This window comes from Hyperolius riggenbachi, chromosome 8, assembly GCF_040937935.1.
Source record: "Hyperolius riggenbachi isolate aHypRig1 chromosome 8, aHypRig1.pri, whole genome shotgun sequence".
In the NCBI taxonomy this organism is placed as follows: domain Eukaryota; kingdom Metazoa; phylum Chordata; class Amphibia; order Anura; family Hyperoliidae; genus Hyperolius; species Hyperolius riggenbachi.
In genome coordinates this window covers 148,382,617-148,399,589 of record NC_090653.1, presented here as the reverse complement: position 1 = coordinate 148,399,589, position 16,973 = coordinate 148,382,617, and the positions used below count along the sequence as shown (strand labels likewise).

At 40.6% G+C, this 16,973-nt stretch overlaps 1 protein-coding gene across 1 annotated transcript in view; it reads left to right on the top strand.

Annotated features, from left to right (window-relative positions):
• The window catches only part of CELF3 (CUGBP Elav-like family member 3), a 37,460-nt gene extending 35,518 nt beyond the window's left edge, over nt 1-1,942 (top strand). The window contains exons 7-9 of the mRNA XM_068247920.1: nt 957-1,106; nt 1,207-1,272; nt 1,860-1,942. Coding sequence (XP_068104021.1) covers nt 957-1,106; nt 1,207-1,272; nt 1,860-1,942 — 299 coding nt within the window. The remainder of the gene's footprint in view (nt 1-956; nt 1,107-1,206; nt 1,273-1,859) is intronic.
• Nucleotides 1,943-16,973: the final 15,031 nt, after the last annotated feature.

Genomic DNA, 16,973 nt, shown 5'->3' with positions numbered 1-16,973 from the left:
GACTAGAGTCATCCAAAAAAGTTGAGAGGTCCGAGAGGTTTGGTGATACCATGTAGAAAGTACTTGGGAGTTGCAGGCCATTACATTTTATGTCACGATAATCAGGAAAGTAATCTTGTCTTTCTTGAGTGTAAAGGCTCGTACACACATGCAAATTTTCTAACTTTTCTGCTCAACTATCGTCCAAATGTTTCTGTTGGATGATAGCTTGGGCATGTGTACACATGGCAAACGACTAGACGAGCCACTGATAAGAGGCGGTTTGCCCAATCCAACTGGCGGATCAACTGACCAACTATCATGCAGGTTTGCCACGTGTGTACAAGTTGTTTGAATGACGCTGTTTTTTGAATGCGGATATGGTGTGCACTCGCAGTTTTTAAATGAGTTGGTTGTTAAGTTGGTCAGCATGTGTATATGTAATGGTCGTGCAAACAAGTTGGTGGAGCATTAAGTTGCATGTGTGTATGTACCTTAAAGTGAACCAGAGACAAAGCACCCTCATGTATTTTACCATATATATTAGTGGGGAAATTAGAGAAAACACCTACCTGCTCTCTATTTTACCCTTCACTGCTCAGCCTGCTTGTTGTCAGCCCCGATAAAATCCCTGACTGAGCATTCCTGGCTTTGCTCAGGAATCATTATAGCTGAGTCTGTCTTCTCTGATGTCTTTTCAAGCCCAAGCCTGCCCCATTCTGGCTCTGCTATAATGGCTCAGCTATAATGATTCCTGAGCAAAGCCAGACTGAATGCTCAGTCAGGGATTTTATCAGGGTTGATAACAAGCAGGCTGAGCAGTGAAGAATGAAACAGAGAGCAGTGTAGGTTTTTTTTCTAATGCTCCCACTGATATATATGGTAAAATACATGAGTGTGCTTCGTCTCTGGTTCACTTTAAGACCCACTACATTTTAGGCTACTGACATACCATTGTCCACATCTCTGTTTTGCAGGTACCAGTACTCCCCCCACTCTAGCTGCCACACCAGTATCAGCCATCCCTGCCACACTGGGAGTTAACGGCTACAGTGCAGTGCCCACACAGAGCAGCGTGCAGCCAAGCTCGGAGGCCATCTACATCAACGGCCTTCACCCGTATCCAGGTAATACTGGTATGTATGTTAAATTCCATATTGGTCAAAATATCTGCTGTGCCATAATGAACATTCTTCACTGAAGGTTTTTCTTTTCTCCTCCCCCAAGCCCAGAGTCCGGTCACCCAGCTGGATCCTTTGCAGCAAGCTTATGCGGGCATGCAGCACTACACAGGTAACTTGGGTGGCAGGCAAGTTGTGGTACTACAGCTAAATGTTAAAGTGAACTGAGCAGCAGTTAACATTGAGGCTCATTGATAAAAAAAAATCCATTCAACAGCTTCTTTTTACATTTAAATGTTTGTTAGAGACTTTTATTGCTTTACTTCCATGTCCGCGAAAAGAAGATGCAGATTTGCTGAAATTAGCAGTAGCAGTGAGCAAAACAAATTCTTTCATCTGCGGGGTGGAGTGAGGCTAGGACACTGTACTTCAAACAGTTTAGAGAAGTCACACTTGATTACATTCACACTTTCCCCTGGATTAATAAGGACAGGGGACAGGAGGGGGAAGAGGGTGGAATGGCAGCTCCTACAGCTATTAGAAAGCAGGACAAAGTGCAGAAAAAAAGGCTGCTTCTATCTTTTTAACAAAAAATTGATGGGGAATTGGCCAGGAACAATAGTAACAAACTGGCCATTGTTAATGCTTCTGATTCTTTGCCCTAAGCCTAGATCCTGGTGATTAAGCTCACAGAGATGGTATACCATTGTAGGGAGTGCTGAATCCTTTGTTTTTCTTATACATGTACTTGGTTTACAGCTGCCTACCCTGCTGCTTATGGCCTGGTGAGCCCAGCATTTATGCAGCCTCCGCCATTATTACCCCAGCAGCCCCCGCAATAACCGCAACAGAGGGAGAGTGAGTATTCCATCTTGCAATGGTCTCCAAAAAGACTAAAGCATGACTGCCCTCAATATCTAATGTCTAATTGCCCATTTCTGCTGTAGGCCCAGAAGGCTGCAACATCTTTATCTACCACCTGCCCCAGGAATTCACCGACTCGGAGATCCTACAGATGTTTCTCCCATTCGGCAATGTCATCTCTGCCAAAGTGTTTGTAGACAGAGCCACCAATCAGAGCAAGTGCTTCGGTAAGGGGACTCCAGCCTGGTCTTGGTCAACATGGCACAATGGTTGGCTAATGTATGAGAAACATATTTCCACTTCAGATGAGACTCTCCTCTTTACATTGTTTTGTTATCTCACAATCGTTCCACAGGCTTTGTAAGTTTTGACAATCCCGGCAGTGCCCAAGCTGCCATTCAGGCCATGAACGGTTTCCAGATTGGCATGAAGAGACTGAAAGTACAACTAAAGAGACCAAAAGATGCCAACCGGCCATACTAAGGAGTTCAGGTGGGTACGAAAGGAAGACAGCCAACCTAGGCCATTACTTGGGACCCACACCCTTAACCGTACGTAGGTTGGGTTCAGAAAAAGACTCCCATTAATGTGTGACTCTTTCAAACCTTCTGAAAACAAATTCGACTTGGGCAATAATATCTTGACAAGGACGAATTGGAAGAAATGGGAATTCTAACGTAACTTCAGGCCTTCCATGCAACCTTACCATAATGTTACCACTACCATGATTGGTGAAAATCACATGGTAAAGGTTCCAGATAGAGATACTAGGCGCGGTATGATGAATGTGGTTCTTGTGCCCCCCTCTGTTTCCTTTTTCGTGTTCAGAGCAGTTTCTTTGTCTATTCATGGGTGTTTATTCTCCATTCATTATTGTTATTTATTGCTGTTTACAGTTGTTTGATGGTTCCATGTGGGTCCCACACAGAGGAGAATCTCATTTCAGGTGACCTTAGTGGCTTTTAGAACTTCTCAGTATATGTATTTTACCTGATTGAGTTGTACAACCCTACAAATGCCTTCTATTGTTTAGAAACCTTCCTAACATCCCACTAAATAGTCTAGACATTATATATCTAGTAGCATACCCAGAGACTGTGCCTCAGAATCTTAATGTGACCTTGCAATGACATGAAGGCACTTCTTAGATCTTTGAACTGTACACTTAGAGGATATCTGCCTACAGAATGTGTCCTAGTGTTGTTGGTAGTGAAAACAATGATTCCAGAACACAACTTAGTGAGGAAACTGGAGGTTGTGATCTCCAAACGTGACATAGGAAATCACTAGATTTTGTGAACTAGTGATGTCATGCGGACTAGAAAATGTGATCCTGTAATGCCAGTGGAGGCTGAATTATGGGATCTAGTGATAACGCTAGAGGCTTGTGATGCCAACATTATAAGACCTAGTGAAGTCATCTAAGGATGTTCCCAGCCCATTATCCTGAAATATGGGCCATCAACAGCCCCTGTGATCTCAGAATGTTTTATTTCACCCATTCAGGTTCCGTCGTTTTCACTTGAGAAATGTTCACCTCCCATTCATTAGCCTATAACTTTATCACTACTTATCACAATGAACTGATCTATACCTTGTTTTTTCCGCCACCAATTAGGCTTTCTTTGGGGGGTACATTTTGCTAAGAGCCACTTTACTGTAAATGCATTTTAACAGGAAGAATAAGAAAAAAACGGAAAAAATCATTATTTCTCAGTTTTCAGCCATTATAGTTTTCAAATAATACATGCCTCCATAATTAAAACTCATGTTTTGTATTTGCCCATATGTCCCGGTTATTACACCGTTAAAATTATGTCCCTATCACAATGTATGGCGACAATATTTTATTTGGAAATAAAGGTGCATTTTTTCCGTTTTGCATCCATCACTATTAACAAGTTTAAAATAAAAAAATATAGAAATATTTCATCTTTACATTGATATTTAAAAAAATTTAGACCCTTAGGTAAATATTTACATGTTTTTTTTATTTTTTTATTGTAATGTTTTGTTTTTTTATATTAAACATTTTATTTGGGTATTTTTGGGAGGGTGGGATGTAAAGTATAGTTTTATAATGTAATTGTGTGTTATGTTTAACTTTTTTTTAATTTTAGTTGTAGTTTTACTTTTTGGCCACAAGATGGCGGCCATGAGTTTGTTTACATGACGTCACTTTAAGCGTAACTCACGCTTAGAGTGACTCATCGGGAAGGGAACGGCCAGAAAAGGCGCAGCTTCCGAGAGAAGCTGTCGCATTTTCAGCGGACGAGAGGAATCAGTGATCGGGCACCATAGCCCGATACATTGATTCCTTGGCTACCGAATCTGCGGCCGGGAGTGCGCGTGCACGCGCGCGATCGGCCGCGGGAGTGCGCGGTAGCGCGCATGGTTCCTGGACGTAGTTTCTACGTCCAGGAACCAAAATAGGTTAAGGATCTCCCCAACCTCTGAGATCCCAGAACATTTAATTTATGGATGTCATTAGCCTTTGGGATCGAAGAACATGTGATTTAGGGATGTCACCTTTAGAACCTTGAGTGGTGTCTTCAGTCACCCTGATCCTCGGACATGGGATTTAGATAGGTCACTAGCAAAGGGGAACATGATTTTGGGATGACCTAGGGATGCAATTAACCTCCTTAAATCTGGAAAGTGTATACATACCAAAGATGTCACCAGCCCCTCTGATCCTGAACATGTTATCTACTGATGTAACAAGGCCCTGTGGTCCTAGAGAGGTCACAAACCCTGATGATCCCATAATGTGTTCTGGTGATGTTACTAGCCTCCTAGATCCTTGAATATGTGAACTAGAAATAGTATCATTCTATTTGATCCCTGAACATAAACTTTAATCAGGTGATGTCACCAGCCCATGTAGCCCTGGAACATGTGACCTAGCACCTGAAATCCGGAACATGTGATATCACAAGCCCAATGATCCTAAACGTCTTATCTAGGAATGTAAGTGGAACATATGGTCTGGCAATATTACTTTTTGTTCCCAGAGCATGTGATTTAAAAATCTAGCTAAGCCAATAATCAGAACCGTCAACATTTAATTGGGAAATAAAAGGATTTAATTGGAGCTCCAGATTATGCTGACCCCGAAACATCGAACAATTTCTTGGGTCGCAATCATTTTTCTTTTCTACCCTAGTATTGGTAGTATATTTCTAGCAGACCATCATACAAAACTAAGGTAACGGAAATCCTGTGCTATAACACTATATAAACACCACCTTAATAGATATACATTTTAAACCACATACAATTCCATAATTGAGGAAAACTAAAGGTTCATTTATGTTCTTTGCTGAGAATTTCTAACTATTCGGGTTTTTTTAAACTAGGAAATAAAGTAGGAGCCTACCTGCATAAAAAGGGAAGGAAGGGAATTAAACAAACATTAACCAAAACAAAACAGCTTTTCTTTTTCTGCCGCTTCAAACCCGCCCACCTCGTGCCAGGGTCCAATCAAATCATGAGATGACTTTGTCGCTTTGACGTATACCTAGCATCCATTGGCTGTCCTGGGACTCGTAGCACCACCCCTTGTAAGTTGCATCCACTGGAATGACCGTGTTGTATTTGAGATTCCTCCCTAACTACCTCACCCTCCTACCTACTCTTCCTCCTTCTAGTCCCGCCCCTGAGGAGCAACTCCAAGGGAGGTTTCGGTGGTGTTCAGGATGCATGGAGTGCTGTGAAATGTTGAAGTTTATGTGCCGTGCTATACTGACTGGTTTACTAGACTGTACAGGGCATCATGAAATCCAGCAGGTGCCATCCTTTTAAAAAGTGCATCCTTAAGATATTTGCAAGTCTCTAAAGCTACAAAATGAAAGTACATTTACCATTACAACTGAATTATAAGTAATAAATCATTGGCTAAATTAATTTAAATTTTACTAGATAAACCCTCTATTTGACCTCGCTTGAAAGAGTGAAGAGGTCCCTAAACCCTCACATGGGTAGATTAGGCAGCCATGCCTTTTGGTAGCTGGTAAAAACAACACTGAGTATTCTTTTGGTGCCCACCAATTATACAATCTCAATACTCAATGTACAATCTTACCACATCTATGTAATATAGGGAGTGCAGTGATTGGCCCCAATGACGGAGCCTCAGTCCTGCCCTAACGACCATCGCCTCCAATTAAGAATGGAGCAGTGAGTGGAGTGATTGGCAGTTTAGGGCAGCACCCTCCGCCCAATTTGTAAATTGTTGCAGCTACTTCCTTAGATTGGAGCAGTGTGGCTGCAATGTGAATATATACACAAGACACTGACATGGGGGACAGAGAAGACAGGGACAGCGGAGGGGGGGACAGAGGGCACTGGAGGACACAGGGGGACAGAGGACACAAGAAACACATACTTGTCGTGGGTCCAAATATGTTTTATTTGGACTTTAAGATGCACTGACTTTTCTCCCCAGTTTTGGGGGAGAAAAAGTGTGTCTTATAGTCCAAAAAATACAGTATCCATTCAAAGTATGTTCACACAGTTTACCCTTCACCTACATAAACTTGGTAAAATTGTACAATCAAGATTGTATCGTTGATAGGCACCTTTTGGTGCTAAATCACCAGTATGTAAGGTGTAAGAACAGATTTAAAAGCCACTGTAAGGATTTGCTTGCCAGGCCTCCTGTTACTGGTGAGACAGCTAAGAATGAGGAGTGGTTTAATCTAGAGAGGGATAGTTCGTAATATGAAGTAGATCCTCTGATCTTTACCCACTCTAAGAATTATAAACAAGTCTGACTGGGAGGTCCAGTTTTTGTCTAGTGAGTGATTTAGCCTGCGTCATTCTTCGGATGCATTTTATAAATTGGAGGCCCCTACTTTTGGCAAATAATGAAAGAAACGTCACATGTATTAATCTGTCTACTGACCTCCCCCTCCCCCGGTCATCTGTACATGTATGTGGCACCCCCTCTATGGACTCTCACTGTGCTGATTGATGCATTGGCAATGCTAGCTGTGGACTGTGCTCCTTATCTCATGCTTCCAGCTGTTCCCCCAAACTCTTTATTGTGTTTTTTGTCTGTCTTTTCTCACCCTCGCAGTAGGGGGCGATAACCTTTTGTAGGACTGTGTTGCTTTTTGCATGTGTCTCTTTCATGTCTTCTAATGTTCTGTAATCTACTTCCCTCTGCAGAGTGTTTCATTTTTTTACAAAGCCTGACTGCACCCAAAACTATACACGGAAAATTCTGAAAGTAATCATGTTGATTATTGTATATCTTTAACATTTTGCAAAATAGTACTTCCTGCAGCTGTGCAGCTATCTTATCTACACAGGCTTAGAACTCTATACTCCTATTACCAGAGTGTAGGGCTTAAAGCAGCAGGGATAGCCATACTCTCATGAAAAAAAAACACCCTATATGTAGATAAATTCTTGTTCTACTTACATAACATTTGTATTGTACTGTCCACATTTTAATTTCAGTTAATTTTATACAGTAAATAAAGAAAAACTGTTTCAGGCATTTTCCATCTTTACTGCCACTGACTGAAGCCAATCCTAATGCCATTTCCTCCCTTACACTTTTTTTTCCTAGAAACTGCACTGTCATATCTAGCTTGTTTTGTAAACACACATGAGCACTGCATAGATTGTATTTCAGCAGCTTCGCCCTTCTCAGCCTTGTGTCACACTGAACTGTCCTCAGCCAATCAGCGAGGAGCAGGAATGTGGGAGGGGAGATAAAAAGCTGCTTTCTCCTCTGCAATGTACCAAATAGAGCCAGGCTGACTGAGATATGATTTATTACATCAGAAACATTTATGAGTATATTGGAATGCTTTCAATGCAGGGCCAGGTTGTAGACTGCATAATTAACACAGAGCAGTGGCTAAATGGAATTTGATTTTATGGCTGACAATCCTGCTTTAAATTGGTCACGCCTACTTTTGTGAACTATGAAGTCCTGCCTCTTCATGTAGACACATAGGTCCTAAAGCATTAAACTTTACAGTGCAACCTCCTTCATCTCAATGATGATTTTTTTGGCTTTAGATTACCTCCCCATTACATGTAATATAAAAAAAAAAAAAAAAAAAAAAAAATTTTGAACCAAGATCTTATTATGCACATAAATTACAACAGTATTATTATTTATCTATAAAGCGCCAACTTATTGTGCAGCGCTGCACAATAGAAAAATAGGGAGACAGGCAACAACAACAATATCATGCAATGGAGTTGAAGTCTTAGAGATCACATAGTTCAAGTCCAAGTCAGTCTGCAGAAAGGGTACCTGATGAAGCGGGTGCATGATCAAGTTGGGGGCAGGACGTTCCAGGAGGCTTACAATCTAAAGAGAAGGGGGTAGAGGCACACTAGGTTCAGGTTGCATGATAGATGTTCAGCAGTACTAGTTATGGCATTGATGCATGGGGGTAGGTAATCTTGAAACGGTGCGTTTTAAGGGCTTAGGGCGAGCCTGATAGTTGGTGGAAAGGAGTTCTATAGAGTGGTGGCAACTGGCAACCCTTGAAAAGTCTTGCATGGAAGTGGAAGATGCATGGGGCATACAGGCGAAGGTCATTGGAGGATCAGAGGAGGGGACTGCATATAAATTAGAAGACAATATTGAATATGGGCCCCACCCTTCTGTATGATTCATGCCACCACAGTGGGAGCTACTGCTTATAGTACACAAATATCCAGCAGAGTAACAGAAAAATCATGCAGCTCTACACTGTAAAGTCTAAGACCTGTAATATAAATTTAAAGTGAGGCCAAACACCTCTACTCATACGTTGGCTAACGGACTCCGAATTTTAGGCCCTTAGGAAGAAGATCACACGGACACCAGCTACATGTTTGCAAACCAGATCTTCTTCCTTTAATAATGAAAGACTTCAAGTTTTTATAGCATTATAGTCACATAAAGCATTATGTCATTAAGTTAATAATTACAATATGGCGTGATTGGTTCCTATTTCTGACTTTCATACCTGTCAGCTAATAATTTTGCTAAACACTGCAGAAACATACATATCTATCTGACATGTCCTAAGTCCTTTATTATCTGGTTTCAGTCAGCTAATCTGTTATGATAGAGGGAGAAAATTAAACTTTGAAATCATTAGACCCCCTTATCTAGTTTCTATTGCTCTGAGCTGCTGCTAGAGAGAAACAGATTTCTGTCTATTTTCCTATTATAACAGAAACTTAAGAGAACCTGTCTCGTTATACAAGGAGGATTCTACAGTTAGGTATATCTATATTAATGTAAACCTCACATTTCCCCCCTTTTGGCCATATGATGGCCACATAAATTAATAAATCAATTATAACAACAATTAACAAACAAGAATTTTACAGAAGTAATTCAAAGCTTTCTAACATAAACTTCTGACTACACTACAGCTAAACGCGGTCACCACACGTTAAGCGCAACAGTGACAAGCGCGTTCAAGGCACGGTCACCGCACGTTAAGCGCAACAGTGACCAGCGTACCAACCCTGATAGCCAATTGGCCTTCAGGCACAGGATCTAATAGTTAGACCGACGATGTCGCGCAATTTTCATACTCCTGGGTAGATATTTCATCATAGGAGCTTCTTCGTTGAACTAAGTAGATGTGAGCTTCAGATGTGCGAGTGCACCTGCTAATGAAACACATAATGAATCTATAGCAAAGGTAAAACATCAGAACTGTGAGCAGGAACATCACCAGATAGGCAACTATTTGTTTAAAGAACCCTCCAATTGAACCAAATAAATTCCCTATATTTGTACCTTTAAAAGGATTCCATCCCTCATTGCCTATTTCCCTAGCGGTGTTTTGCAACTCTTTTACTTTTTGTAAGTGGTTGAGGACTGTCGTCACTGTCGTCAATCCACGTACAGCAATCATCCTGGACCACCATACACATCCCCCCCTGGGCCGCTAATATGTATATAATCTAAGTCCAATTTTTCTTGTAGTGCCAACTTGCGTACTTAGGCTATTTCAACTGTGTTAGCAGTGACCGCTGCAATGGTCTCATTAAACATATTGTCAATTAGTCCAGAATAGTTATTTAATCTTATCATCATTTGCATCCCCCAACCTGTCCATGTAGGGAAAAAGGCCCATGCATAATCATTGGCGGTAAACAGACTCCTTTTATATAGATTGTGATGGGGCAACAAATATTTCTTTGCAGTTATAGCTTTTTCTTCCACAACAGCTACTCCTGGAGCTAAGGTGGCTACAGTACATTGACCATAGCTTCCTCTTGGCAGCCAGGCATAAGCCCAGCGTCCACAAACAAAGTAATAGGGTGGTTGCAATGAGATTATACCTCGTGAAAACATCTCTTTTGATACATTAACATGTGCTCCTGCACCTCTCATAGCAAGTTCTATTCCTAATAAGTTTGCACACTCTGGGATCCGGATAGCATCTAGATGAGTAAAATTACATAAAGTTTTATTAATACCTTGATCTGAGGGAAAATTCATATAACCAGTGTTACCCCCTAGGAGCATAAGTAAGGCTATTCCTAAGGGAAGGGAGGGGGTGAGGATGTGAGGATCTGCTGCCCGGCTTCCTGGTTGTGACACATTTCCTTTTCCGCCCTCCGTGTATCGCTCTAGCGTTGCTGGCGTCTCTGAAGGGATGGGCGCTGTCTGATGCTGTCTGATGCCTGCCAATGCGTGTTATGCGCATGTTATGCTGTCCGCTGGCGCCCGATGCCTGCCGGCTGATGTCCGCCTGATGTCCACCTGATGCCCGCCTGCTGAGCCTGCTCGCGGAGTGGATGTTCAATTGGGAGAAAACTTCACTTGGTGCCGCTGATCTCCCGCTTGTCTCCCGCTTATCTCCTGCCTGTCTCCGCCAGCATGCCGCTCTGCTATTTTCGCCTGTCTCTGCCTGTCTCAACCTGATCTTTTGTGTCGCTGTGTCACCTGCTGTGTCTCCATTCTCTTTGCCTTTTGCCTTTTGCCTTGCCCTCATTGCCTTCACCTATAGTGCCTCCAGTGTCTCCAGTGTCTTCGTCTCTGCCATCTGCTATCGTCTCTGCCATCTGCCATCGTCTTTGCCGGCTGTACGACGGCTGTCATCGACTGTGGGTCGCCGGCTCTCGGTCTCCCGATCTTTGGTGACCTTTGGTGATCTCTGGCTGGCAGCTATCAGTTATCAACCATATTAGCCACATCATATCACATCTTATCCACTATTCGCCGCATCATATTTCATCGCTGTTTTTTTTTCGCTCCTGGACGGAACTTCCTCTGCTCCTTCTGCTTGGCAGTGGGTCTCCTAACGTCGCCTGCACATCCCAGAGGCTACTGGACTGGTATCGTATTGAGGGGGGTTACGAGGGGGAAGACGTGGATGTTACATTGCTATATTGATGCTACATGATATATACTGATGCTGCTATACAGTGTTGTACAGTGCTATACAATGCTATATAACAGTGATGCTATCCAATTGATTGCTGCTGTGTAATCGAGATTTAAATTGATGTAGCCGTTGTACCTTGCTGCTGTCTTGCTATTGGTTGGGGTGTCCTGGTAGTTGAAGAACCAACAAAGAGCTAATCAGGGGAGCTAGGTATAATCCTCTCGTTGGAACTGTCTGTGGGCTGTCTAATGGTTGGGTAGGACTGTAAGATTAAATTCCAGCTATGGCTACAGGTACAAGGAAAAATAAGGGAAGCCAACCCGAAAAGGGCTTACACAACTTTGGCTTTGGTGCAGGGGGAATGGGTAATGGGGAAGACCCCTCAAGTAAACCAGAAACCCCGAATAGGAAAACTGAAGGCATGTTCTCACCCCAAGGGTCAGTAACACCACAGGATATTAATAAACACATCAAAAAAATTTCAGAATTTTGCGAGGTGGTTCAAAAATCAGTCAAAGAAAATCAAGGGCGGGGAGAAAAAAACACTAAGGAAATCCAACAAGTGAACTCAAAAGAAGTACAACATATAACACCACAACCAACCGAAAACGGTGCTAGCCAGATAGCAGGTGAAAATAGCTGTCAAAAAGGCCATATGCCGGATATAAATATAAGGGAGTTAATGGAAGAATTTTCAACAAAGATAAAGGTGACTATGGTTGAGACAGTGCAATCCACAATTAAAGAAGCCGTGAGTAGTGAATTTAAAGTCATTAAGGAGGAGCTACATCAGCTCATGGATAGAATGGACAGGCTGGAGAGAAATCTGGAGGACATGGTTAAAAGCACTAGCAAACAATCGAATGAATTAGTAACACAAAAAAAAATTCTAAAAGAAATTACGTTAAAAATAGATGATCTTGAAAACCGGAGCCGTAGAAATAATATTAAAATTAGAGGCTTTCCTTCAAATATACCGGCTAAAGAACTACCCTCACTAGCACAAGAACTTTTCAGAGATCTCTTGAATAAAGATGTCGAAAATAAAATCGTGATTGACAGGATTCACAGGATCGGCAGAGAAAGATCACAAAAAAAGGGGAAAAGTACAGATATCCTATGTAGGATTCATTTCTTCCATGAAAAGGAAGAAATACTAAATAAGGCCCGCCCATTGAGCAACTTGGATTTCAAGGGATGGAAAATTGAGCTTTTCCCTGACCTTTCAAAACGAACTATTGATCGTAGAAGACAATTGAAACCGTTACTGGAGGCAATTAAAAAAAAGGAGGGGCAATATAGTTGGGGATACCCCTTCTCTATGAGAGCAACAGTAGATGGGAATACATATAATTTGACAGATGGAGAACCTCTAATAAATATCCAAAAGGCATTAAAGCTACCTACAATACATATCCCGGGTTGGGAAGACACTTAGGCATAATACATATCTTGGGGATAGGGAAAGGACTAATGGGGGGGTGGTGGGAGTAAGTGTCATACTAGGCAGCAGGGGCTCTATTCCTGTTACCACTCTTTTGTTTGACAGGTTTAGAAAAGTCCGACACAAGAAATCAACAGGGTTGATTGAGAGGACTAGATCAAAAAATGATTGTTGGTCGACTGTGCAAGATGTATGTTTTAAGGATGACTGGAGCATGTATGTGGCAGGATGGTTGTACATTTTATGCCCTGGAGCCCCTCCCCCAGCCTGCATCTCTTCTTACTCACCATTTTGCATTTCCCTCCTCCAGCCGAGGTTTATTGCTTTTAAAAATAAATAAAGATGTGTGAATTAAAAATTCTTTCTATGAATGTAAGAGGAGCCAACTCAGGCTGCAAAAGAGGAAGGATTATTGATGTATTGTTAAAGAATAAAATTGATATTGCATTTATACAGGAGACGCATTTTCAGTTAGGGAAGGCCCCAATAATCTTTGATAAAAGATATAGGGAATGGATTAATAATCCTAACCACCTCAAAAAAACCTGTGGTGTAGCAATTATTATAAAAACAGGTCTTGATTTTTCTGTTGATAAAATATACAAGGACAATGATGCCAGGGAACTTATTGTATTGGGGAAGGTAAAGGGGAATCCTGTAACACTGGCTAATATATATGCACCAAATAGAGGCCAAGCGGCTGCTGTAATTAATTTTATTAATAAAGTAAAAAATAAAGCAAAAGGGACTATAATTTTGGGGGGTGATTTTAATTTACCGTTAAACCCTGAACAAGATACTTCAAAGGGTAGATCATATTTGTCCAAAAATGAAATAGATGAAGTTCAAAAAACTATTAATGATAATAACATGGTTGACATTTGGAGGATTAAAAATCTTAACGAAAGAGATTACACTTATTTTTCGCATGTTCATCAAAACTACTCAAGAATTGATTATTTTTTAGTCCAGCAGGATACTATATTGTCAGTGACAGACATAAAAATAGGACAAATTACGTTTTCGGACCACGCACCGATGATAGTAACTATATTAGTAGGAAAAAAACCTATTGTAAGTAAACAATGGAGATTAGATGTCTCCCTGTTAGACAGCACAGATCATATGCAACAGGTTGGAAACGCTATTAAAGACTTTATAGAGTTGAATGAAAAATCTGTCTCCTCGTATGGTATCCTGTGGGACACTCTAAAATGCGTTATTAGAGGAACCTTGATTAGTATTAAAAGTAAAATGAACAAAGAAAAAAATAACAAGATTAATAATCTATTAACATTGCTTCAACAAGCAGAATGTGAACATAAAAAATGTGCAACTATTAAAACTTTATCAATAGTGACTGAACTTAGAACAGAACTTAATGGCCTTTTGGATAGTAAATGTTCACTAGAACACAAAAAACTAAAGAAGCAATATATGTTGGGGAAAAATAAATCGGGGAAAGTCTTGGCAGACCTCCTGAAAGATAAAGGGAAATCTAGTTTTATTCATCACGTAATTGATAAAAAAGGCACAATATTACATGACACTAAACAGATTTCAAGAGAATTTTTTAAGTTCTATAACGAACTATATAATATGGATGAATCAGATTTGTTAAACCCCAAAGATTTTTTGGACAAAATAAAACTCCCAAAGATAAGCTTGAAAGATAAAATAGAACTGGAATCCCCGATCTCCCTGGCCGAATTCTGCAGGACTGTAAGGGAACTGCCCAAAAAAAAATGTCCAGGCCCTGACGGATTTAATGCCGAGTTTTATCAATCATTTACGGATATTTTAGCACCGCTATTTTGTAAACTTGTGAATAATAACGAAAACTGTACAGTTTTTTCCAATGAATCAAACCGAGCAACTATTACGCTGATTCCGAAAGGGGATAAACAGAACCCAAGCTGTGCGCAATTTAGGCCAATTTCTCTCATAAATTGTGATGTAAAAATCTACGCTAAAATATTATCAAATAGATTAAATAAAATAATTGGTAATCTCCTGGGGAATCAACAATCAGGTTTTATTAAAAACAAACAAACCAAGGACAATATATATACCGCAATTAATTTGATTCAAAAATGTAGAGTAAGAAGGGAAGGGGCAGTGGTGATCGCAGTTGATGCCGAAAAGGCATTCGATCGCATCTCAAGAGGTTTTGTCTTTGCAGTCCTGGAGGAATTCGGACTGGGACCAATATTTATTGGGAACATAAGGAAGCTGTATAGTAACCAAAGTGCAGGTGTTAAGGTAAATAATCAGACCAGTGACACATTTTCTATCTCCAATGGGGTTAGACAGGGATGTCCCCTGTCCCCCACACTATTTAATCTTGGCATTGAAACAATTATCCAAACCATTCAACAAGATAATGAAATTAGAGGCATAAAAACGAAACAAGGCGAAATGAAGATATTGGCTTATGCCGATGATCTACTTCTGACCTTGACGGATCCACTCAGCTCGACTATAAAATGTCGAGATAAGTTTAATCTTTTTGCAAAATACTCAAACTTTAAATTGAATAAAGAGAAAACTGAAATATTAAATATAGGTTGCTCTAGGAAACTCATAGTAGAGATAAAACAAACTAGTGAATTTAGATGTAATAATTGCTCGATTAAATATTTAGGCATTAATCTTACCAGTAACCCGGATTTACTTTTTAAGAGTAATTTTTCAAAAATAATGGACGAAAGTAAAAAAAAATTGAGATCCTGGGACCGCCCATGTTTCAATGTAATTGGTAGGATCGGCATCATTAAAATGCTGATCCTCCCCAAACTTATTTTTTTGTTGCAGAGTTTACCGATAGCCATCCCTACTGCATGGTTCCAGAACTGGCACAAGATATTCCAGAATTTTATTTGGAGCAATACTAAGCGTAGAATAAACTACAAATTGACCATGAAGAGAAAATATCAGGGCGGACTGGCTGCTCCAAATTTATATAATTACTATAAAAGCGTACACCTGACAAGAATCCTAGAATGGAAAATAGAGATTACCTCCGATACAAATAATAGGATTTGGCCACGGCTGGAGGAGGAGGAATCTGACTTGGATCTTGTATTTACCTGGATTCCTAAAAACATTAAAAAGGTATATAACTTATCGTCCCATCCACTGATTAAACCAACTCTAAAGTCATTGCTCTGGATAATTAAAAAATGGCAGGAGAATACGGGGTTATCTCCCCTGACAACCTTGCGAGATAATCCAGACTTTCCCCCAGGTCTTGACCCAGCCTGGTTTGGCAAACATAATATAAGTCGGGAAACACGCTTTATTGATATTAGGGGTAGCCGTGTTCTGGGAATTAAATCGATTTTTGAAGATAATAATGAGATCAGTTTATGGGGCTCTGCTCAGATTCACAGTTTTACTCGAAAATGGATTTCACTGTGTGCCCAAAGGGTGGAACTTAATAATTTTGAAAAACATTTTTATCTGGGGAAAAAAATGAATAAATCAATCTCTAGTCTATATTCAGATATCTGTGCTGCGGATCATGGCCAGGATCTCCCGGCGTATTGTAAGAAATGGGAAAGAGAGCTGGGGTTTAGTCTGGAAGGGTCTTGGCCACAAATATGGGCAAATAATTTTAAAATTCAAGATCCAAGGCTACAATTGATACAATTTAAAACAATTGGTAGATGGTATATCACACCACTCCGTATTAGCAAATTTGCAAGACGCAGGGTGTTGTGCTGGAGATGTGGACAGGGGGATGGAGATACCCTACACATGTGGTGGGGGTGCCCGATAGTCAAAAAATTCTGGGATGATATTTGCCTTCTGGCTGAGAGATTACTAAAAGAAAAATTTGAGCTTACACTAGAAGAAGCAATCTTTAGTTACATAGACACAAAAAAGAAAAGAAAAAAAGAAAGTCCCGGATGCCTATTGATCAAAGAATATGGCACAATAGTGGCCAAAAGCATTATTGTTAATAACTGGAAAAATTCGACCATTTTGGATATAAGGGAATGGTTTGTTGGGATGGATGAATTGTGTAAGAATGTGGGGCTGGGACACGCAGGCAATCTTGAAGAAGTGTGGAGAAGCCTCACAACTAACCTTAGTTAGATTACTTGAAGGAGAGTGATGGGGGAGAGGAGAGGGGCATGTGTAAGAGGGTGTGGTTGTATGTGTGTAGGATGTGTCTTTGAGAAAGATAGTTAAAAT